The sequence below is a fragment of the Betta splendens genome, chromosome 2, assembly GCF_900634795.4.
Source record: "Betta splendens chromosome 2, fBetSpl5.4, whole genome shotgun sequence".
Classification (NCBI taxonomy): domain Eukaryota; kingdom Metazoa; phylum Chordata; class Actinopteri; order Anabantiformes; family Osphronemidae; genus Betta; species Betta splendens.
Genome location: NC_040882.2, coordinates 16,787,383 through 16,808,836, shown reverse-complemented (window position 1 = coordinate 16,808,836; position 21,454 = coordinate 16,787,383). Strand labels below are relative to the sequence as shown.

At 42.9% G+C, this 21,454-nt stretch overlaps 2 protein-coding genes across 13 annotated transcripts; one reads left to right on the top strand and one right to left on the bottom strand.

Moving 5' to 3' along the window:
• The first annotated feature begins 329 nt into the window (after positions 1–329).
• aco1 (aconitase 1, soluble) lies at positions 330–9,543 on the top strand. Of its 2 annotated transcripts, none has more exons than XM_029167280.1 (21): positions 330–451; positions 1,531–1,663; positions 1,778–1,946; positions 2,382–2,519; positions 2,635–2,704; positions 2,825–3,008; positions 3,112–3,251; positions 3,346–3,517; positions 3,622–3,722; positions 3,891–4,007; positions 4,380–4,539; positions 4,632–4,767; positions 4,924–5,008; positions 5,266–5,422; positions 6,252–6,376; positions 6,467–6,571; positions 6,936–7,078; positions 7,294–7,441; positions 7,760–7,882; positions 8,337–8,522; positions 8,596–9,543. In XM_029167280.1, the coding sequence occupies exons 2-21, from the start codon at positions 1,555–1,557 to the stop codon at positions 8,710–8,712; spliced, it is 2,685 nt and encodes an 894-aa protein (XP_029023113.1). In that variant the 5' UTR covers positions 330–451; positions 1,531–1,554; the 3' UTR covers positions 8,713–9,543. The 2 variants fall into 2 exon arrangements, with proteins under 2 accessions (XP_029023113.1, XP_040923487.1); XM_041067553.2 differs by lacking the exon at positions 330–451 and adding an exon at positions 495–1,390.
• Positions 9,544–11,620: 2,077 nt separating this feature from the next.
• Positions 11,621–21,428, bottom strand: paqr9 (progestin and adipoQ receptor family member 9). Of its 11 annotated transcripts, XM_029167319.3 has the most exons (7): positions 21,225–21,428; positions 20,224–20,400; positions 19,792–19,974; positions 19,590–19,667; positions 17,685–18,566; positions 17,522–17,601; positions 17,017–17,410 (listed from the first exon to the last, which is right to left on the bottom strand). In XM_029167319.3, the coding sequence occupies exons 1-5, from the start codon at positions 21,278–21,280 to the stop codon at positions 18,377–18,379; spliced, it is 684 nt and encodes a 227-aa protein (XP_029023152.1). In that variant the 5' UTR covers positions 21,281–21,428; the 3' UTR covers positions 17,017–17,410; positions 17,522–17,601; positions 17,685–18,376. The 11 variants fall into 11 exon arrangements, with proteins under 11 accessions (XP_055369091.1, XP_055369076.1, XP_055369079.1 ...); XM_055513116.1 differs by lacking the exons at positions 19,590–19,667; positions 19,792–19,974; positions 20,224–20,400; positions 21,225–21,428 and having other exon boundaries at positions 11,621–17,373; positions 17,842–17,882; XM_055513101.1 differs by lacking the exons at positions 19,590–19,667; positions 19,792–19,974; positions 20,224–20,400; positions 21,225–21,428 and having other exon boundaries at positions 11,621–17,410; positions 17,685–17,880.
• Between the last annotated feature and the right edge of the window lie 26 nt (positions 21,429–21,454).

The window sequence follows — 21,454 nt, the reverse complement described above, 5'->3', positions numbered from 1 at the left end:
AGAATTTCAGATCATTTTCTATTAATCCTCAATGGAATCTGATATTTGACTAATCTAACCGTTGACGTTCTTTTTTGACTTGTGATAAAAGAAGGGGACATGACTTAATTTACAGCATTTGGTGCCAGAAACCCATAGGTTGAGCATAAAAAACAGTGTTAGTGAACAATAATAAATAGTTTGCATTTCACAAAAAAAATGAAACGTCTCAGTCTATTAATTAAATTGTACAATGATAGACACTGTGAATAGTATAATATATCATAAAATTAATGGCAGGTTTAAGATCAGACTAAAAGCTGCCCGTGGCTTCCTCATTTTATTGTGAACAAACCTCTGACCGGAAGTAGAGTCGACGTCGCGGCTGACGTCACCGGTTGGTGCGCCCGTTGGTTAGCTGCCGTGCAGACACTGGCCGTCCTCTTCGCTGTCTCCTCTGCTACACACAAGGGTAAGATATTGCAACAAGGCGTGCATTGATCTGCCTGTGTCAGTGGCTGTCACTTAGCGGAGGCCGTTGCTAACACGCTGTATCCGCTCGCATTGAGTCTCACCTGCCATCGGTGCTAGGTGCTAACTGTGGCTGTCACATGCAAGACGTTGAGCCTTTCTATGTCCTGTTGATGTTGTATGAAGCAGCAGCCTGTTGTGTTTCTGCCTTTTTCCCCCCACACACAGTCTAAACCTTTGGATAGAGTGATCTTTAGCAAACCAAGTAGCTACTGCTAACTTAAAACAGAGAGGGGGGGGTATGAACCTCACTTCATCGAATTAACGTCGCTTTATTTGCTAGCTAAAGTAAGAAACTAGTTATGACAGTGTAGTTCTGTCGTAGTTATAACAGTACAAGTATCCGCTAAGCGTAAAAAGGCAGCGTGTCAATACTAAGGTGTATGTTTTCCTCCGACAAACACGGCAACGCTTGTTGAGACGAAGCTGTGCTTTAAACGAGAAGCCTAAACGCTGAGTAAACGAGACTACAAATCTGAGCAGACGTGAGGCCTGGACTCACTAAGAAAAATACGACGCTAAGAAGATGCGTCACTAAGTATTAATGTGACTTTTCAGCTGTGCGACATTTGCCTTCTTTTCAGCTAAACAGCAGAGTTTGTAGACTCCAGATTGTGCAGTCAGGTGATCTTTTTATCAGTTCCACTTTGACCCAGATCTTGCCCAACAATAGGAAATTTATTGTAATGGAACCACATTTTTAGAATTTCTAGACACTTTTTTGTAATTGTCAGTAAAAGAGGACTTGTCAAACATGCAGGTTGATTATCTTGTTTAAGAGGTTCTGTTATGTAAGGTTTGTGAAAAGTTAAAAGTTCACCAACCCTCAGTTTCACCACACTGGGCTGTGACAAGGATTAAGATTAACCCTATACGACCGGTAGGAACCTGTATTTCTATATCCTTTTTTTATATAATGCAGTTTTATGTGTGTTTGAAATAAAAATTAAATCTTTCAATTGATTACTACTATTGTTTAATATATAATGTTTGTATTTATTGTTTGATTTTCTTTTTTAGATCTGTACCAACACATAGCGGAGGATGGCTGCAACTGTAAAAAATCCATTTTCTCACATTGTTGAGCCCCTGGACCCCAGTGACCCCAAAAAACTGTTTTTCAATCTCTCTAAACTTGGAGATCCCAGATATGGTAAAAGGAACTGCTGAACAAACCTGTAGTTAATCTAATTAAAAAGCCTGTATTGATTCAAATATAGTTATTTTAGAATCCGTTTCAGGAGTTTCACTGTGCACCTCTCCACAGAACGTCTGCCGTTCTCCATCCGAGTCCTCCTGGAATCTGCTGTCAGAAACTGTGATGAGTTCCTGGTAAAGCACTCGGATGTAGAAAGTATCCTCAACTGGAAGCAGACCCAGACCCAGTCTGTGGAGGTTCCGTTTAGACCGGCCCGTGTCATCCTCCAGGATTTCACGTATGTCTGCAGACTCGCCTAAATTAACTTTGGTTAAAAACTTTTTTTTTTTTACTTTATCTGTTACTATACAACAAAACAACATGGTGTCAAACTAAATTCTCAGAGTTTCTGTAAATGTTCTCATTCATGGTTATTGTTTAGGCACTATTTAGGTATTATAAGTTCTTAAAGATGTGTCAACTCTCAACTCAATATTAGACTTTTATTGTTGACCCAAAAGAAAGACGTCCAGATGCCATTACTTACATCCAGACAATGTACGGTTGTCTAAAGATTCTTTAAGAACTAACAGCAAGTCCAGAGCAGCTCTGGGGAAGAAACCCAAAAGGTTATTGACTTCTGAAAATGCAAATAGAATGGTCATATTTCATGTGTTCTGATGATTTTTGTGAGTGGACTAACTTTAACTGTATGTCCACCTTCTCGTGGCAGTGGTGTCCCTGCTGTGGTGGACTTTGCAGCTATGCGTGATGCGGTGATGAAACTAGGCGGTGATCCAGAGAAGATTAATCCAGTGTGCCCTGCCGACCTTGTCATCGATCATTCCATCCAGGTGGATTACAACAGAAAGTAAGATCATGGTCATCCCACTCTTTCCACAATGGCACCACCCTGGTGCCACCACTCAATACAGTACATCCTGTATTACTGTGCACATTCAACAAAGATTGCAATTTCTCTTAAGGTCTGACAGTCTTCAAAAAAATCAGGATTTGGAGTTTGACCGGAACAAAGAGAGATTTCAGTTCTTAAAGGTATGAAAAGTTGGCACAAGCAGTGCATCGTCTTTATTTTTGGTTAGCATTGTTTAGTTATTACATTTTTATACTTGGGAGTACATGTAGTTCTTAAATACATGCTGTATTCTTTCACAGTGGGGTTCTAAAGCATTCCGGAACATGCGAATCATTCCTCCCGGTTCAGGAATTGTTCACCAAGTTAATCTGGAGTATCTGGCCAGAGTGGTGTTCAACTATGATGGCTACTTCTATCCTGACAGTCTGGTGGGCACAGACTCCCACACTACCATGATCGATGGCCTGGGTGTCCTCGGCTGGGGTGAGCGCCATCCAAAATCTAAAAGGAACACAAGGCACCATACAGTAAATCAAACCATGAATTTAGATTAGATTCTGAGAAAGATCCGCTATCAAACCTTCAGGTGTGGGTGGAATTGAAGCGGAGGCTGTGATGCTAGGTCAGCCAATAAGCATGGTCCTGCCAGAGGTTGTGGGATACAGGCTGTACGGGACACCAGACAAGCTCATTACCTCCACTGACATTGTCCTGACTGTCACTAAGGTAATTACTGTTTGTCATGGTCAAGTTTTACAACATGACAGCAACTTCAAATTTAGCCCAGGCTCACTTTATTTCCTTCCTTTCCGTGCATCAGCACCTCCGTCAGGTCGGTGTAGTGGGGAAGTTTGTGGAGTTTTTTGGACCGGGTGTGGCTCAGCTTTCCATCGCTGACCGTGCTACTATTGCCAACATGTGTCCAGAGTATGGAGCCACGGCAGCCTTCTTCCCTGTGGACGATGTTAGCGTTCAGTACCTAGAGCAGACGGGTGAGTTTAGGGAAATATTTGACTGACCTATTAATCCCCATGTAACTTCAAATGAAGTTTCATTAGATATTGCAGTTTTCCATGTTTTTCTTGTCTGGGTTCAGGGCGAGAGGAAGAGAAGCTGGCCTACATTACTAAGTACCTGAAGGCTGTGGCCATGTTCAGAGACTACAATGATGTGTCACAGGATCCAGATTTTACTCAGGTCAGTCATTACTTCATTTTCAGGGATTTCACAATTGAGTCCATAAAGTAAAAACCCAACATTAAAGGTGGGAATGATGCCAGAGTGTTTTCCTTTGTGTGGGGTGGCTGAGAAATGTAACACAAATGTACAATAGATTTAATACTAGTACACCCTGATGTCTGTTAGGTTGTGGAGCTGGATTTGAGCACAGTGGTTCCGTGCTGCAGTGGTCCCAAAAGACCCCAGGACAGAATTCCTGTGTCTGACATGAAAACGGACTTTGAAAGCTGCCTTGGAGCAAAGGTAGGTGCAGCGAGCTTCTGTCCACGCCGAAGCTGCAGCTATTAATCCAGAGCAGCAGTAAATATCTAACACAGATAATGAGTCACTAAGCATTTATCTTGTCCTGTAAACTGTACAGGTCCACACTGATAACATGGGCACTTACAGTTTTACAACATTATCAGCTCAGTTTATAGTAAATGCACTAGCTTTGAGCGCATTTAACATGGAATAAGGCAGAGAATTTGAATCTAGGATTTTTACAAATCGAGTTACGTAATTGTTTCAAATAATCGTGTCACTTTTGTCACTCATCAGCCATAAAATACCAAACTAACAATAATTCTCCAGTCCTATGTGAAGAAAACGTACCCTTTTTGTGATGCTTTTCAGCAAGGTTTTAAGGGATTCCAAGTGCCCCCTGAGCGTCACAACACTGTGGTCCCCTTCCAGTTCAATGACAAAGAGTACACGCTGAGCCACGGCTCGGTGGTCATCGCTGCCATCACCAGCTGCACCAACACCAGCAACCCATCTGTCATGCTTGGAGCTGGTCTGTATATGACTCCTCTATGCCGTCGCTGGACTTTGTACCCATCACATTTACCCTACAAGAAATATTGAGGGCGATTGTTGTTTCGTCAGGGCTCCTGGCTAAAAAGGCAATAAAGTGTGGCTTGAGTGTGAAGCCATACATCAAGACCAGCCTGTCGCCGGGCAGTGGAGTGGTCACGTACTACCTAAAGGAGAGTGGCGTCATGGACTACCTCTTTCAGCTGGGGTAGGCCGCTCTAATAGACTCACTCACCTGTCTTTGAGTATACACGACCTCTGCATGTGTTGCATTAAATTGCTCCGAAGAAATGATGCGCCAAAAAATACAGCATAGCGACATATGATTTGCATCACTGTAAACTTTGATTTGTCTGCCCGTTAGCTTTGAAGTGGTTGGATATGGCTGCATGACGTGTATAGGCAACAGTGGGCCGCTCCCAGAGCCGGTAGTGGAGGCTATAACCAAGGTACTGATGGTCTGCATTAGAAGACTGGTTCTACATCTCTGCTGTATTATTTCACCTCTTCAGAATTGATCTAGCTGGTTTACCCAGCATTGCTTAATCTTTATTGTATATTATCCTGTAAAATTAAAAACTTGAAACTGTTTAAACTGTTCTTTGCACTTGACTGCATGTCCTTAAGTAGTTCTACTTTTTCGAAAAGTAGATAAACAATACAGGGCTTTCTAACCGTGGCCTGTTTATGCTGCTTTGTGTTTCAGGGTGATCTGGTGGCTGCAGGCATCTTGTCAGGGAACAGAAACTTTGAAGGGCGAGTCCACCCCAACACCAGAGCCAACTACCTGGCTTCTCCTCCGCTGGTCATTGCCTACGCTATAGCTGGCACCGTGAGGATAGACTTTGAGAAGGAGCCCATTGGTGCGTAGTTTAGAGATTAACTACAACCACAGATATGTCTGTCTGAGTATGTTTGCTCATATCACATTCTGCAGCAACTATTTGTGTGCACGCCCTACTGTTGCCCTAAAATCTAAAGCTTTAAATAGGAACTCCGTATACAGTATGTACTGTAGTAAGTAGTAAGTCATATGTAATATTCTCAGATGCTGCCAGATGCTTCTCTATTAAGTAAACACAACATATCTACTAATGGTAAAAGTACTTAACCCTTGAGTCTGTGCTTTTGCAACACACTCTTGTAGATCATTTCAGTAGCTTGTGATTGCTGTTAGCTCTGACCAACAATGTTGCGAGGATGCACACCCCCTGCAAAATCACACACTACAAGCACAGAACCTCATTTAATGTTTAACACAATAAGACAACCTACTGAATACCCAGCACGCCTTGGACCCCGTTGTGTGGTGGTACTTAGTTTGTCTAGGACTTTTTTTTTAACTCAGTAGTTAAGTATCATCTGTTGTGAAAGTTGAAGTCTGGTAAAAAGGTAATGATATGGATGCAGTACTACTATGTGATTTACTAAACTTGGCATTCCAAACTAGCTTCAAAGGTTAGGCCTAGGAATTTGATATTAACTCATGTGGATGCAATACATTCTAAATGTCAAGATGCATCAAGGTTTATACGTTTATATTTAGACTGAAATAGAGTTTACTGCGCTTTGTGTAAAAACATCCTTCCAAAATTATTCATTAAATGTAAAGCACACCCCAAAGCTAGTTGTTTTTAATTAAGACAAATAGTAAACATGCATTTAATACGATCCGTTTACGTATTTTTGTAGGTATTAACTCTGAAGGCAAAGAGATTTTTCTAAGGGATATTTGGCCAACACGAGAAGAAATCCAGGCCGTGGAGAGAATGTTTGTTATTCCCTCAATGTTCAAAGAAGTCTATGAGAAGATTGAGGTAGTTCAATTAAATTCATATGCGACGCAATCATGCCAGTAGCATTTGTTGTGACGTACGTGTGACTGATCTTGTGTCTCGTTTATGCAGAAAGTGAACGAGCGCTGGAACTCTCTGGTTGCTCCCTCTGATAAGCTGTATACCTGGGACCCCAAATCAACCTACATCAAGTCACCACCCTTCTTTGATGGCTTGGTAAATATATAAAGCTAATTTTGATTACCAACATTAGAACATTACAAATTCCATTTATCATTGGATTACATTACTGTAATCCAACACAGTGAACTCAGATATAGATATAGAAGGCACACCTTGGGATATAAACAAACTCCAGTTAGCATAGTAATAATAAAATATTATAAAATGATTATTCCAGGTATACTGTATAAGGAAAATTTGTTGTTGAAGAAATGTATTGTCATGTTCAAACTCCATACTCAGTCACAGTAAATGGTATATCCTGCTGCTGAACATCCTGAAGTATTGTATTTGTATGCAGCCCATAGAATTTTACTATGTTGTCTCATGGCTATATTGTGCACATGTTCTCTATCAGACCATGAAGTTGCACCCTCCTAAGTCCATACATGATGCCTTTGTGCTGCTGAACCTGGGAGACTCTGTCACAACGGACCATATTTCTCCTGCAGGGAACATCGCCAGGAACAGCCCTGCAGCACGTTACCTGACCAGCAGAGGGTGAGTGACCTCCCTGCTCTGATGTAGCAGCACTATTTGTTTAAGTTAATTGTTAATTAAATTACACTGTACCAGTGTAATTTAATTAACAAAATATAATAACGGGTTTATCTAGCTTGTTATTTTCCTTTATCTCCTGCTTGATGTTACAGTTATGATGTGGGACTCTTCAGAATCAATATTAGCTTACTGTAAATTCTCTACTGTTTTGACAGTATGACCCCACGTGACTACAACTCTTACGGCTCTCGTCGAGGAAATGATGCTGTGATGGCGAGAGGAACATTTGCCAACATCCGTCTGTTCAACAAGTTCCTCAACAAACAAGCACCACAAACTCTTCACCTGCCAAGTGGAGAAACGGTTAGATCTCGCAAGCTCGCTGCCAACTGCCCAATCCAATTTGAGTGTTCAAAACCAAACAATAGTCACCCATCCTTGATAATCATAGTCATGTATCGAACCGCTAACATTATAGCCCCTTTTACACATGCACTGGAATCCTAAATATTATACTGTAGGAGGGGCAACCAAACGTGTATATTAATACACAAAAAATAATTGCTATTACATAAATAATGTATGGCTTGAGTTCACCTATAAACAAGGTATGTCTCAGTCTGAAATACTGAGTCAAAGCCCTGGATGCACTGACTTCTGCTCACTCTTCTATTTGTCCAGTTGGATGTGTTTGATGCTGCAGAGAGGTACCAGCAGTCTGGTGTCCCTCTGCTGGTTCTGGCAGGAAAGGAGTACGGCTCTGGAAGCTCCAGGGACTGGGCAGCTAAAGGACCTTTCCTGCTGGTGAGGACCATTTGCTTTTACTTTTTTTTTTTTTCATTTACTTTTTTAACATCAAACTCTAATATCTTGCTGACTCTAGAATGTATATTTACAATTAGTTTTTTGACACAAGGAAACCTCAAGGCTGTGTTGTTGTGTGATATACGTATGCTTCTGTTTCCTACATTTGACTTGAATGGGAAAACCTAGTGTTTAAATAACATTTAACAAGGAGAAAGATATAGAGAGTGACAAAGAGAGAAATCAAAATAAGCCAACCTGCTTAAGAAGAAGAAGAAAAACCTTAGTGTGTTTGCATGGGACTAAAATGCCTTAAAAGTAGGGGAAATGTGCAGGAGCACAACCGCTGGCTGACAGTTGTGTCTCCCAGACAGAGCTCCCAATCCCTAGTTTTTGGTCTACTATGCCACAGTCGCCCCCCCCCTCAGGCACTTCTCTGTTTTAATTGTTTCAGGGCATTAAGGCAGTCCTAGCAGAAAGCTACGAACGGATCCACCGCAGCAACCTGGTTGGGATGGGAGTGATTCCATTGGAGTATTTACCTGGAGACACTGCTGACAGTCTGGGGCTGACTGGCAGAGAGCGCTACACCATCATCATCCCCGAGCAGCTCACACCCAGGATGATCATCGACATTAAGGTAAGTAGGTGACAGATTTTTGAAGATTATGAATCCCTCATGCAACGTGACACTTGATGTCTCCCCTTCACAGCTTGATACAGGAAAAACATTTCAAGTGCGGATGCGGTTTGACACAGATGTGGAGCTGGCGTATTTCCACCACGGAGGCATCCTCAACTATATGATCCGCAAGATGTCTACAAACTAACATGTGCAGCACAGAAAGAGAGAAGCACATGCTAATTCTCTGTTGCAGTCTAAAAACAGTAACATCACAATTGACAGAACAATATCGTACAGGAATCATCCAACGAGAAGCTAGAGTCTTTAATCTGTTTTGAGAATGCTGCTATGAGTCAAGTTTTCATTGTGTAACAGGCCAGGAGAATATTCACAACATGTTCATACTTGGTGAAGTTATGCAAGTACTGTACAGGTTGTACAGGTTTTGGGGGGGAGGTGCAACTCTTTAGCTTTATATCAGGGCCAAGACTTGATCATAACATTCCATTCTGTGCAGCTCGTGTGTGGTTACCTTCTACTCATATTGTAACAAGAACTGTAACCGTTTGAATAACATTTAACATTCAGCCAAATCTGTGTTACTAAGTTGAAGCATGAGTCCTGTGCTCGTCATCATTTATAGTAGCTTCAGAGAACATTAGTTGCCAGTCCCCTTTTCTCTAGTCTTCAAATGGCAGCACTAGACAGCACTGTTGTTGTGGTCCAGCCCAGAAGTTGGCATCAATTTGGTTTAAACGTGTTCTTGAAAACTTAATTTTTTAGAAATTATATAGGAATTAAATGAAATTGCAGCAAGTTTATTTAAGGATAACATTGGTGATGGAACCAACCGATTACTCAGGTGCTTTTATTTCACTTTATTTACCTGTCCACTGCCTTATACTGTAATTAATCATCCTGATTCATCTGTCTTTGACGCCTGTGTCCATTTGTTTTACTGATGAAGACTGACAGAACCATGTTCTTAAACTGTTCCAAATGCATTACGCCACAGAATAAATCATTTTTATAGTCATTTCCTTTATCAATGTATTCATTTGTAAAATCAGCCTAGTGTAGCTTTTTTACCTGCAATTATAGGCTTGTGTTGCAAGTCTCTTTGTGTTTTCCTTTCCTTATTACACTGGGGAACAGGAGTCTTAAAATAGTTGCCTACAAGCTACACAGTCTCAAAAATAGCCAGAGGGTGGCTGCACACCACTGGCTGTCATTGATCTCAGCTTTTTGTCAAAGAACTGACACATATTTTGAAGAGCAGTGTCGGCTGTCTTAGGTTTGAAGAGTGTTTGTGTTTGTAGTGTACTCCTCTGCTTTGAAACATTTTTCATACAGTCCAGCTGCTGATGTTGGCCAATAGAGTTAGCAGTATGTAAAATATGGGCTTTCTACTAAAATGCTGACAATAGATTTATTTTACTGGTATTATAACTGCCTTGTAGTAATATAATATACCTTGTGAACATCTGATGAAACTGGCAGGACACCGTTGGGATGAACAGTATAAAACCACAAATAAAGTGTAGTGTTTCTGAGAGTACAGCCTGAATAATGGTAATGCTTCCTTTTCATGCTGTGTAAATTATTCATCATCGATAACACTGGCCTGGTCCATTTCAGACTCTAATTACCATCAGACGTCTCTTTTCATGATGAGGCCAGTCTCCATGTGGTTCATGTTTCACCAGTTTGTTTGTGATTCGCCTGGGTGAAAAGAGAGAGGGATGGAAAAAGCCATTGCGAGGGAGAAGTGGACATAAAAAGCTGCACGTGTTGCTCCCTCGCATGACCCAGCAAAGGTCCAGTGCACCTACAGTGGGGACGTCTACCACACACACACACACACACACACACACACACACACACAATCAGGCCTGGACTGAAACGCATTTGAAAACATTTGAATTATTCAAACTTTGGAAAACCACCAAGTTCATTCAACTCTTCCAGTCAAGTCTAAAGCTGTACTGTACATACAGTATAAGCTCATCATTGCAAACGGGAAAACAGACAGCGTCCAGTCTGCCAACTTCACTCTGAATGATTGCTAGGGGGCAATATTTTGGGCAATTCCCTAACCCTTGTCCAAAAGTAGAAACAGCTGGGAGTCACAATTAGATGAGGTTAGTAAAAGCAGATGTAAAAAGACTAAAATATACATACTTACCCATTCATTTGATAAATCATATTCTGCAGGCTTATACTGCACGTCTAAAACACATTTTGTTATATGGATCATAATAGTTAAATTTGTCATTTCTCTTTCGAGCTCAGCACCCAAGACGCATACATGAACCACATCAATCTTTTAAACTAAGGAGCTGGTGATGGACTGGTGATGGGAAATCACCACTATGAAAAAAAGAAGCCTATTAGGTGGAGGTTGTGACCGAGTATATTGAAGTGACTTGGGGTGAATGTGTGTATGTGTTTATGTTTATATGTGGGTATACTGTAGGTGTATACACGTGTATGTGTATATGTATATATACATTTGTAGTCATATACATATAACTGGTCTGTTTAGACAATACTTCTGTATACACTAGTATAGTGTTTTCATTCTGTTGTTTCTTCCTGTAGTTTTCCTGTTTATCTGTGAGAGCAATCAAGAGTGGCCAAGGCAATTTCCCTCTAGGATCAATAAAGTTTTATGAATCTGAATCTTCATACAACTTCTGGAAAGAAAATTACCAGTTCATCACATCTTTGATTCTTAGCATTGTGTTTATTCACCTAATGGCAAACACTGGCTAACAAAGCATGTTATTATGGTAAAGATGCAACATCTAGTGTTGATTCACAACTACTGTATTATTGCACACTCTTATCATTAGCATTACTCTGAGAGTACAGGTCAAGCTGACTGGAATCTCAGTGACACTGTCAGCGGTTGTTTTGTATGGTTGAGTGGAAGTGGAGTTAGGTTTTCCTTATGGTTGGTAAATTCTTGTGGATTCATGTGGTCTTGAATATCTGTATTTACTGGACCTGACACAGTACAGAACACCAGTGGAGTGCATACTTTGAGTAAAAACTACAGTCTGCTCTAAACATGTCCAAAAAAGCAGCCCATTAGAATAAAAAGACAACAGTTCTCTAGATATTTTATTCAGTAAGACTCAAACAATTTACATTATGAGTGCTATTTTATACAGTTAAAGTATTAGAGGACGGTTTCACTCAGACACAGGGGTCTACTGGATATGCAACATCCTCCTCTAGTAAATCATCATGTAAGCATGTGTGTAAATAGTCTAATAATGTCATTCTACAGCCACCCCTGAGTACTGAACTAGGTAGGACACAGTGGCCTGCAAGTCTAACATTCACACTGTGTAAACACAGTCTAGAGAGGGCAAAGGGACACAAGCACTGTATTGAACCTAGCATTGTTTCACCACTGGACACAGCTGATGGACGTATCTGATGATTCCTTAGAAAGTACTACGTACACCTGAAATGTGTTTAAATAATACAGTACTGCAGGGTTGGCCCTTAAAGGAACAGTTCGAAAAGCTCTGAAGAAGATTTAAAGTGCACCATAAGAGCATGATTACGGTCCTCGTGTACTCAGTCCAGGGTCATACAGTAATAAGTGGCATAGCTTTATCAGCATTTCCTGTGCAAGTGAATGCATTGAGACACAAGTACATGCCCAGATATGGGTAGAGAAACGTGACAAACGTGAATGTGACGCGTGAGCAACAGTCTTCACTTTCAGACGAACTCCTGTAAAAGGCCGTGTCATGACAAAATCAACAGGAACACGGCAGTAAAACCAGAAAACACAAAGATAACACACATTCTCTTCTAGAGGCCAGTGTGGTCCTGTACAGTGTGCAAATCAATTTAAAGCGAAGGAATGATTTTTATAATGCCCGACTAAAGTCCTGCTTCCTCCTGTTCCATGACGGATAACAGGCTCAGAAGCAAGCAGCCGTTAGCGTAGCAGGCTAACTTAACACATTCACTACACTGTCTTTCTTTCACCTTTCTCCTCTGAATCATCTCATTTAAAACACGCCACAATATTGGACAGAGACCATTTATGAAGACAGGCAGAGCAGAGGTTCATTCTGTTCATTCTGTGACTGTAAGAATTCTCATTTTTTTGTACTATTATCCAACGCGCTGGATAATATATATAGTTTTGTTTTGTATTCTGCTGGCTGATAATTGCAGAACTACTGCACATGAACACACGCTCCATGGAAATCTAAAGTAAATAACACAGGCTCAGACAAATATGTTTCATAAAAAAGCTACAGTTGGCTGTCAAATTTAGCTTTGCAAATTGTGAAAGGACGTTTGGCCGATCATCTAAGTTTAAATCAATTTTGTTGGAGGGACTTGTAGGAGGTGACTGAAAGTTCGGAAAGTGTTTTCGACAATGGAACAGAAATAATTACACTTTTTTCAATTTTCCTGGCGCAACAAATAGTTCTGCAACTCAAAGTTAATGATAACATAAAATGTACAAAATAGAGGACCTTGACCTGATCTATTTGTCCAGTGCAAATCTACCCAGATAATGTAGTACAACTATAATATTGCCATTAAGTCATCTAGCATCATTTCAAACTATGGCTTTCACTGTGAGAGGCTCCTCACATATTTACTTTTTTAAACTAAAAATCAACTTGACAACAAACTGACAATAAAAAAAAACAGAACTAGGTCACATTCAGTCAGAAATACAGCACTTGTGGATGTTCTATATGGGAAACTAGTCATCAGTGTCACAAAAAACAATACACAGGTAATGAATACAGCTATGAAATACATTTTCATATCTCAACATTCTGATAAACAAAACATGTAAGCAGGACATCTATATATGTTATACAAATGTAATGTCCTTTAAGGTTTCAAAGCGAGCATGGCTTCTTATTATCAGGGAGGGAGTGACCATCCCCCTCAAAGTGCTTTTCTGTAACCACACTTCCTCCTGCTAGGATCGTTTAGAAGAGGAAGAGGAAATGAGACTCTGTGTGAGTGTTTGTGGAAGTTACAGAAAAAAATGTGGTTAACAAATTAAAAATAACAAATGTGAGACAATTGGTTTTATCAAAGCGGCAGCAGAATGATACCATGTAAAGTCAAAAGAAGGGGAAATGCAAAAGGAGGAAGGCCCTGACAGCATCAAACCCACGTCACTGACTTCTCTAAATGGTCATCGTGGCCTTAAGGCTGAATAACCCGACATGTTCTCCTGAGTACCGACACGCTTCCTCTGTCCTCAGTTGTACAGCCCCTAGAGGTAGTTACTATCCCTGTTGCTCAGACATCCTGTTGGAACATGCAGGAGCAGCTCAGGGAAAAGAACTGTCAAGGTCTCGCAGTATCTACTCAAGCAGTGCAACCCTGAGGTGAGCTCAGAATTAAACCCTTTCATCACCTGTCATCCCCACTTTCTCCCACAAAGCTTGAAAAATAAAATGCTGTAAAATATTTGTGAGAGATTAAATATTGTTATATTTGTGCGCTTCTCTTTGTGGTATGGCTCTATATATGCATGTGCAAAACTCAACTGCGGTCAAGATGCAAACAGACGATCAGTGACACTTCAGGTATTTTTTGGGGTGTTCCTTCGCTAGCTGCTCCTTCTGGGGTCCGTAGATGCAGCTGGCGCACCACGAGAACCACATGATGATGGACACGATGGTCGTCTGGAGGAGGAGCATCACCCCGTAGGTGGAGGCCACGGTGGGTCCAGGTAGGCGGGGGAGGGCGGCAGGGGGCAGGAGCAGAGCCGAGCTGAGCAGGATGGCCCTCACCTCGGTCTTGATCATGTGAAGCTCGTCGAGGATGGACAAGAACGTGCAGCAGTGGAACCACTGGTGGCTGTGGCCCCAGATGTCGAAGCGGCCCGGGGCCAGTCGCTCGGGCAGCTTGCTGATGTTGAAGACCGCCGACACCACCAGCCAGAAGCAGTGGCGATAGAAGAAGGTGGACATGGCGGCGGACGCAGCGAAGGCGGACGAGGCGGTGGAATAGGGCGATCTGGTTAGGAGGCGGTAGAAGACGGGCGTGGAAGAGATGAGGAACGGGAGGAGGAAAACCAGGGTTCGGATGATGTAGCGATGCTGCCGCCACTTCTGACGAGTGTTGCAGCAGGATAAGACACAAATGATGGCTACAACACACGTGCTGGGGATGTAGAAGGTCTCAAAGAACTTGCTGAATTCTGGGATTGCATAGGATGACACCGGATCAGCTGCAGGCCCATGTTTCCAGTCCTTAATGGACCCATTGTGTTCCCCTGTGTGCGCTATTCCCGCCCGAGGGTGGATGTAGTAGTAGTACGCTAACGAAGACCCAACCGTGTAGGCACTGATAGTACCATAATCCACAAAGAAGCAGACTTCCCTCACCACCAGAGACATGGAGTTGAGCAGGTGGGCCATGCTGCTAGCCATGAGCAGGCAGAACACCCCAATGAAGTAGGTCCACAGTGGATAGAAGAACGGGGCATCACGAGGCGGAGCGCCTTCCCACCCGAACACTTCCACGAAGTAGTACAAAAAAACGAAAACTGGAAGGAAGTGGGTCCAGAAGTTGCCTGTTTCATTGGTGGGTCTGAAGGCTGACAGCAAGCAGTCCTTTAGGGTGTAGTTGGGAAAGCGGTAGCCCGTCAGGATGAAGTTCTCTTTGACCCGAGGCGGCACGTCCGTATGCCTCAGCAGAGGCAACGTCTGGCCACAGTTCAGAAGCATAATGGAAAGTGGTTGCGTTGCTCAAAGTCCAAGAAGTCTGTGCAGATCTGGCATTTCCCAGCTTCCCCTCTCCAAGTCGCTCGGCTGCCGACTTTATCGCCGATCTCAGCAGAATTAGCGATCACTTACACGGGGTCAGCCGTTTACGAGCGGATAAGGTCCGTGGAGGCTGTGGACTCTTGATCCCGGCCCCGCCGGGGCCTGCAGGGCAAAACCCAGGGGCAGAACGAGTGCGTAGTCCAGCGTAATGAGAGACACTGGCAGATGGAGAGCAGCACCAAGAGGCCACCTGCTTGGTTAATATATCATTGGGGTTTCCTCTTTGACCACACAAGGTTTCAAAGGAAGCACAAAACTTCCAGTAGAGCAGCGTGCAGCGCTTTGGATCCTGCTCCCCTGTTTTGCATAGGACGTGATCTATACGGACGGATTTGTTATGCATAGTTCTGCAGCAGCAAATAAAATGAAGGTCACTTATTCCTGCGGTCCAAGGTTGAACAGCGCGTCAGCGGCGGTCTGATGTACGCTTTACACCAGGCATGTCCTGGAGATGCGTCCTTCAAGCTGCCTGGTATGTAGGACATGCTGGCCGTGGGCGCCGTATCAGGCTACGGCCGCTTCCCCGGTTCACGCCGTCCAGCCTGCGCACAGTCCGGCCACCACTTCATCCAGCGCCCGTTCCGCGGCGCACAACAATCAGGTCTCCGGGGGCGGCGAGAGAGTCGCTCCGTGCGCCGGCGATGAGTCCTCTAAAACGCGGTCGCGCTCAAAGGCGCCTTCCGGTCGCCGCGAGGTCCGACGTGCGCTTCGGGGCTGAACGCTGGGACCCCGGCGTCGGCGCGGAGCACTGCGAGGCTGAACGAAGCCGGCATAGTGGGCGAGCGCCGGCAGACGGCGGACAGCTTGACAGGTACCAGCGTCAAGCTGCGCGCGCGACGACGTCGCCGCTTCCGCTCGCGAGTGTCAAAGTAAAACCCAGACGTTGTGATGTAACAGCAAAAAGAGGTCACGTATAATGTCTGCGGCGCCGTAATGGCAGATTAAATGACGGCCTAAATGTTCGCTATACTGTATATGGAACAGGAAGTAGCCTCGAAGCTGTTTGTAATAGCTAAAGCAGACGTTTTTCCTTTAGTCTGAATTCACATCACCAAAGACGTTACTTCTTCTACAGCCTAGAAAGTAGTGTACTGTACAGCAACAAAAACACATAAACTAAATAATGGTGAGGATGATGTAGAATACTTGTGAGTTAGTACAGTATGTATGTAATTGCATGATGGTCCAATGCTGCACAACATGATAGACAGCAAGCTATGTGATTCTAAATCTTATCTGGTACATGCAAAAACTGACTAACATTAACATTCATTGTTATGATTCCAATGAATGGTAAGTAATTATTAGCTTATAACCGGAGTACTTTGAACTTTGAGGAAAACGACACCTTCGTCTTATTTTGAAGGCAAACTAACTCCGTTTCCGGTCGCGTTCTGCCTCGCTGCGTCCGTTTGACGCGGCTCCGCGCATTACAGAACTAATTCAAAGCTTTAATCACTATGCGTTCTTGCGTCATGTCCTCGACAGGCAGCAGACGGGCCAAACCGGGACACGCGTAAAAGGACGTGCACGCTCCGTTCAACGTGCACGCTCCGCCCTGGTGGGCAATTTCCCGGAGCCCCCTCAATATCCCAGTCCACCCTCTGCTGCCCGTCAATGAAGCAGCCAGTTTAACGTTCTTAATACTTAAATACGTAATTAAATCAATAATAAATCCATAAAGTATTTATGATGCCATAAAAGTTAACAGCCTTTCCAAGCGGCATAGACCTTTGTTTGCATTTACACTGAATATGACATTGTTGTCTGTTGACTCTGTAAACACGCGTGTCACACACAGGAAACTGAATGTTGTTTTCCACATCACGTCTCAGTCAGCCGGGTCCACAGGTCCATCCATCTTTCCATTCACCCTGCAGCAGTGCCTGTCGTGGCCACATGTCAGGAAGCCTTTGAACCGGCTCCTTTGGCAGGATGGGAAGGAGGAAGGGGGGGGGGGGGGGGGGTGGAGCGGCCATTCTCTGACTCCCTCAGAGGAATAAGGCCGGAAATCAGGCACACAAACATCTCTGCAGAGGATGGAGTCGTGTGAAGCCAAAAGACTGACTAATGTTTGAAAAAAGGTAAGGTGATGATTTACAGATAATCAGTCTGTGTCTGAACAAGGAAAACTTAGAACAGAAAAACAAAAAAGAAAGGGATGCGCATGTTACTCACCCTGTATGAGGGAGGTCGTAAATGTTCCCACTGACCCTTTACTGCTCCACAACATCAGTCCTGTACACAGGAAACTGAATCTGTGCGTAAAAAAAGGCAAAGTTACTAAAACGGCAGCTAACCATTAGCTAACTAAATATCTTGCTAATGATGCTAATGCTACCTATAGAATCCGGCTAAAGGTGGCATTGACACCACGTTCTGAATTAATGGGTGGGAAGGCAACGTTTAACTGGCTGCCCACAGAATATTGACTATATTTGAGGAAGGTTTAAGGTTTAGGGTAAGATTTAATGGCGGTTAGCTTCAACCTACTGTACCAGTTGCTTCTCCCGCCACCCACTGGACTGGCACGAGCTTCAACAGAAACGCCAAACCGACCAATCAGAATTCAGTATAGGTGTGACATCAACCTTATTTAATTGGTTAATTGTGTCTTTTTTCATCAATAAAGAAACCGTGTTTAGAACAACCTGAAACAACTATTTGTTTAATTTGCACATTTTATTCTGATTTGTGTATGTTTGCAAAGTGTGGCATAAAACAAGAGATACTTAAATGGTTTATACATGACAGGAAAAAAATGGTAAAAATCTGGTTTCAGTTCATACAAATCCCACATTGAAGCCAGTGGGGAAGTGGCTCCTTGCAGTTTCCTGCTTGACTGTTGGACCCTGGTGGATGCAGCCAAATGCATGCTTTAGAACCATGCAACAGAACTGAATGTTCAAACATATCAACTCAACTACAGCATCATGTAACCAGCGGCTGCAGAACATGCAGTGCATACGACAGTGTTGAGTGGAATATTAAAAGGCGTGATTCTGAGGTAAACGCGTCAAAACCTAGTATAAGCTACTGTGCAACAGCATTAGACTTTTTCTGCAGGTGTGTGAGCTTCCTGGATGAGTCGTCCTTCCTCTTTCTGCTGCTGTAGCGGTTCTGCTGCAGCCTGTACGTCTGTCTGGCCTGCGTCCTCTCCTTCTCCTGGACCTCTGTGTCGTCCAGAATCTTCAGACCTGGGATCTGACTGATGACATACTGTCTGGGAAGAAAAGAAGAAAGACGGCACTGTCAAAAGTTACAGACTGATTTAAAGTCAACTAACCTTTACTGTAATTCAAAATGGCCACCTAAAAAAAACACTAAAAAAATGTCTGGTTTTGATTGTCATACAAATATGACCGTCGAACCAATGGACGAATTACAAAAAAGATGCACATGTTACAATAAGACAAATACATTAGAATAAGGAATTATTGAAGATGGTAGACTAAACCAATAATGTAGCTGTGTTTTGTGTGTCTTCGCTTTATTACTGGGTTAGTGATGAGGTGGCCCTGATAGACCATGTTGGATAAATACAGCTGGCCTTTTTTCTGCTTGAGGCCACTGTGGTACATGATCTGGGCCTATACATTTCCATAACACAATAGGATATGATAATCTGGTGCATATTGACAAAGACAGTGTGATACACCTGTTGTGGGAGTTGTCCACGGGTACAGAGATCTGTGTTATATCCACGATTTCATATGTACAGTATATAACAAATCCATCACTCACTCACACATCTTTTGGGCAAAAAAAATCTTCCTTCAGGCACCTGTAGTCCAACACACTGTTACTGTACATTCCAGACTGTGTTGTGTCCTGGACTAATGAGCCATATGGTGGTGCTGTTGTTCAAGTGACAAATCGTAAAATTTAAGGGGAGATTAGTTAATTTTTTAGTGAAAAATGTTTACATTATGAAGATTTTGGTATAAACAACTGCGTAAAAGAAAAATCCTCCTTGAGCAGCACTTGAACGTTGAACCAGGCCCAGGCTGTGAGACCATCTGCCTCGACTGGCAGCAACTGGTTTGATACGGGGGTCACCAAGGGGTCACTGGGATTTTCACTGATATAGTGCTGTTATAACACATTGGGACCAGTCTACTCTTTAATTAATCATGATTTGATGATTTCATAAGTCAACATCACATTACACTACATTGATTGCTGATTCTGTGCTTATAAGCAGTTTATAAACAGTTATGCACTATATCAGGACCTTAATGCTCACCTATAGTCTCTGTACTGCATCAGACTTCCTCCATTGAAGTAGCTGGGTGCGGCCTCATTGTTCATCATACTGAGGATCCTTTAATTAAAAAAAAAAAAATTAAAGGGGACAACAAAAAGGATGGTTGTGTTTTTTTTTCAGTAAATACAAAAACACAAAGCTTGCGCTTTCCTGTAGAAACACTGTACAAAGCCCCTCTCACTTGATGTTTGGGAATTTTCGCCGGATTTCCTCCACGAACACGGGCAGATTGTTGATCTTGTTCTTGTTGATGCACACGGTGGTGACGCTGGGCATGTAGGGGAACTTGACGTGTGCCGTGTAATTGTTACAGTCCAGAACCAGCGTGCTGAGCTTCTCCAGTTGGCCCAGCAAAGCCGGGTTCCAGTAAGGACTGAGTCAAGGAGAACACAGAGAAGATTAAAGGGAAGGTTAATGTGTCACTTATACGATGGGAAAATCGCTCCAGATTCTAGTTTCTGACTTAATCTGGCAGCAAGTGGGGAAAATTTAAGATGCATGAATCAAGCCTCTACATAAAAAAACAACAACTATGGCTTCAACTTTTTCAAGTGTCTTTACTTTTGGGAGGTGGTGTCGTCTGTAGCAGCAGTTTGTCGTGTAAAAAGGATACTCTTCCAGCAGATTGTAACTCAGGTCCAGCACCTCCAGCGTGTCGGTCTGTGTTAGGATGGTTTCATAAGGGATTTCTGTCAGGCTCTGGTAGGCAAAAGAAAGACACTGGAAGCTCGGGGCACTGCTGGGTTGACTGGGTGGATCCATGACAAAACGAGCCCCGGCCGAACTGGGACTAACGAGGGAGGGAGGGAGGGAGGTTTGAAGATTACGCCATGATCAGACCTAAAATAATAAAACAACATCAAAGAGCTTCTCACAAAACCTCATCTGACGAAAACTGGCTCTTGTAAGCTTAAAATAGACTGGCTGCAACTTTCATCTGCCAAAACGCTGAGCTAACACAAATTAAAAGTAGATGTTCTATAAACAAAAAGCAGCAGCAGACGCCAAGAATAAGAATAATAACAAGACTTAATAAATGGATCTTTGTCATGTGCTCTTGTTGCTACCTTAAAACAGACGAGTGAGTTCTTTGGATTCGGAGCCATATCATCTGAAAGCTGGTGTTTCGGTGTCTAATCCCACCGTGACGATATGAGAGCAGACAGCTGTGAACAAAATCTGTGAACAAGTTTTTTCCCCACGCTTAAATCCAATTAAACCCCTTTAGAGTATTTTAAAGCTAAATCAGAGCAACCGTTCAAAGAGCAGGTGAAATAATTTACTGTGAGCACATAATTCTGGCAGGTTCATCTTTCTGATTAGATGTCACCATGCAAAATATTTGACCATAACTTCTCTTCACCGCCAGCCAGTGACGGAACAACTGGGAACACTGGGAACACGGTTACTGAACAACTGGCTGCTCATTCACTGAACAAAGTGAACTGGTGGCGTCTGCGTTTTCAACCCACACCTGCCGAGCGTGAACCCGGCGTTCAACTCCAACACGTTTCACTTAATCTCAGTCAATATATGCTGTCCTAGAGTTTAGTAAAGGCTTAGTCTCAGAGCTGAGCTGATATAGATAAAGATGGAAGTCACAGCTGAACTCACCAGGCTGAAGACGTCTGTTGTGTCTCACAGACCTCTGAGAGCTGCTCGCTGCTCATAAATGCCTCCTTTCATTCCCCGGCTGTAGATCACATGATGGCGATAATCACATTGGCGCTTAACCTTGTGGTTCACTGGCCCCATTTTCCCCAAATCCGAAATAACACTGAGTGTTATTTCAAAAAATGGAACAACAACAACAATAACACAACAACTGTGGCTTAAAAGAACTT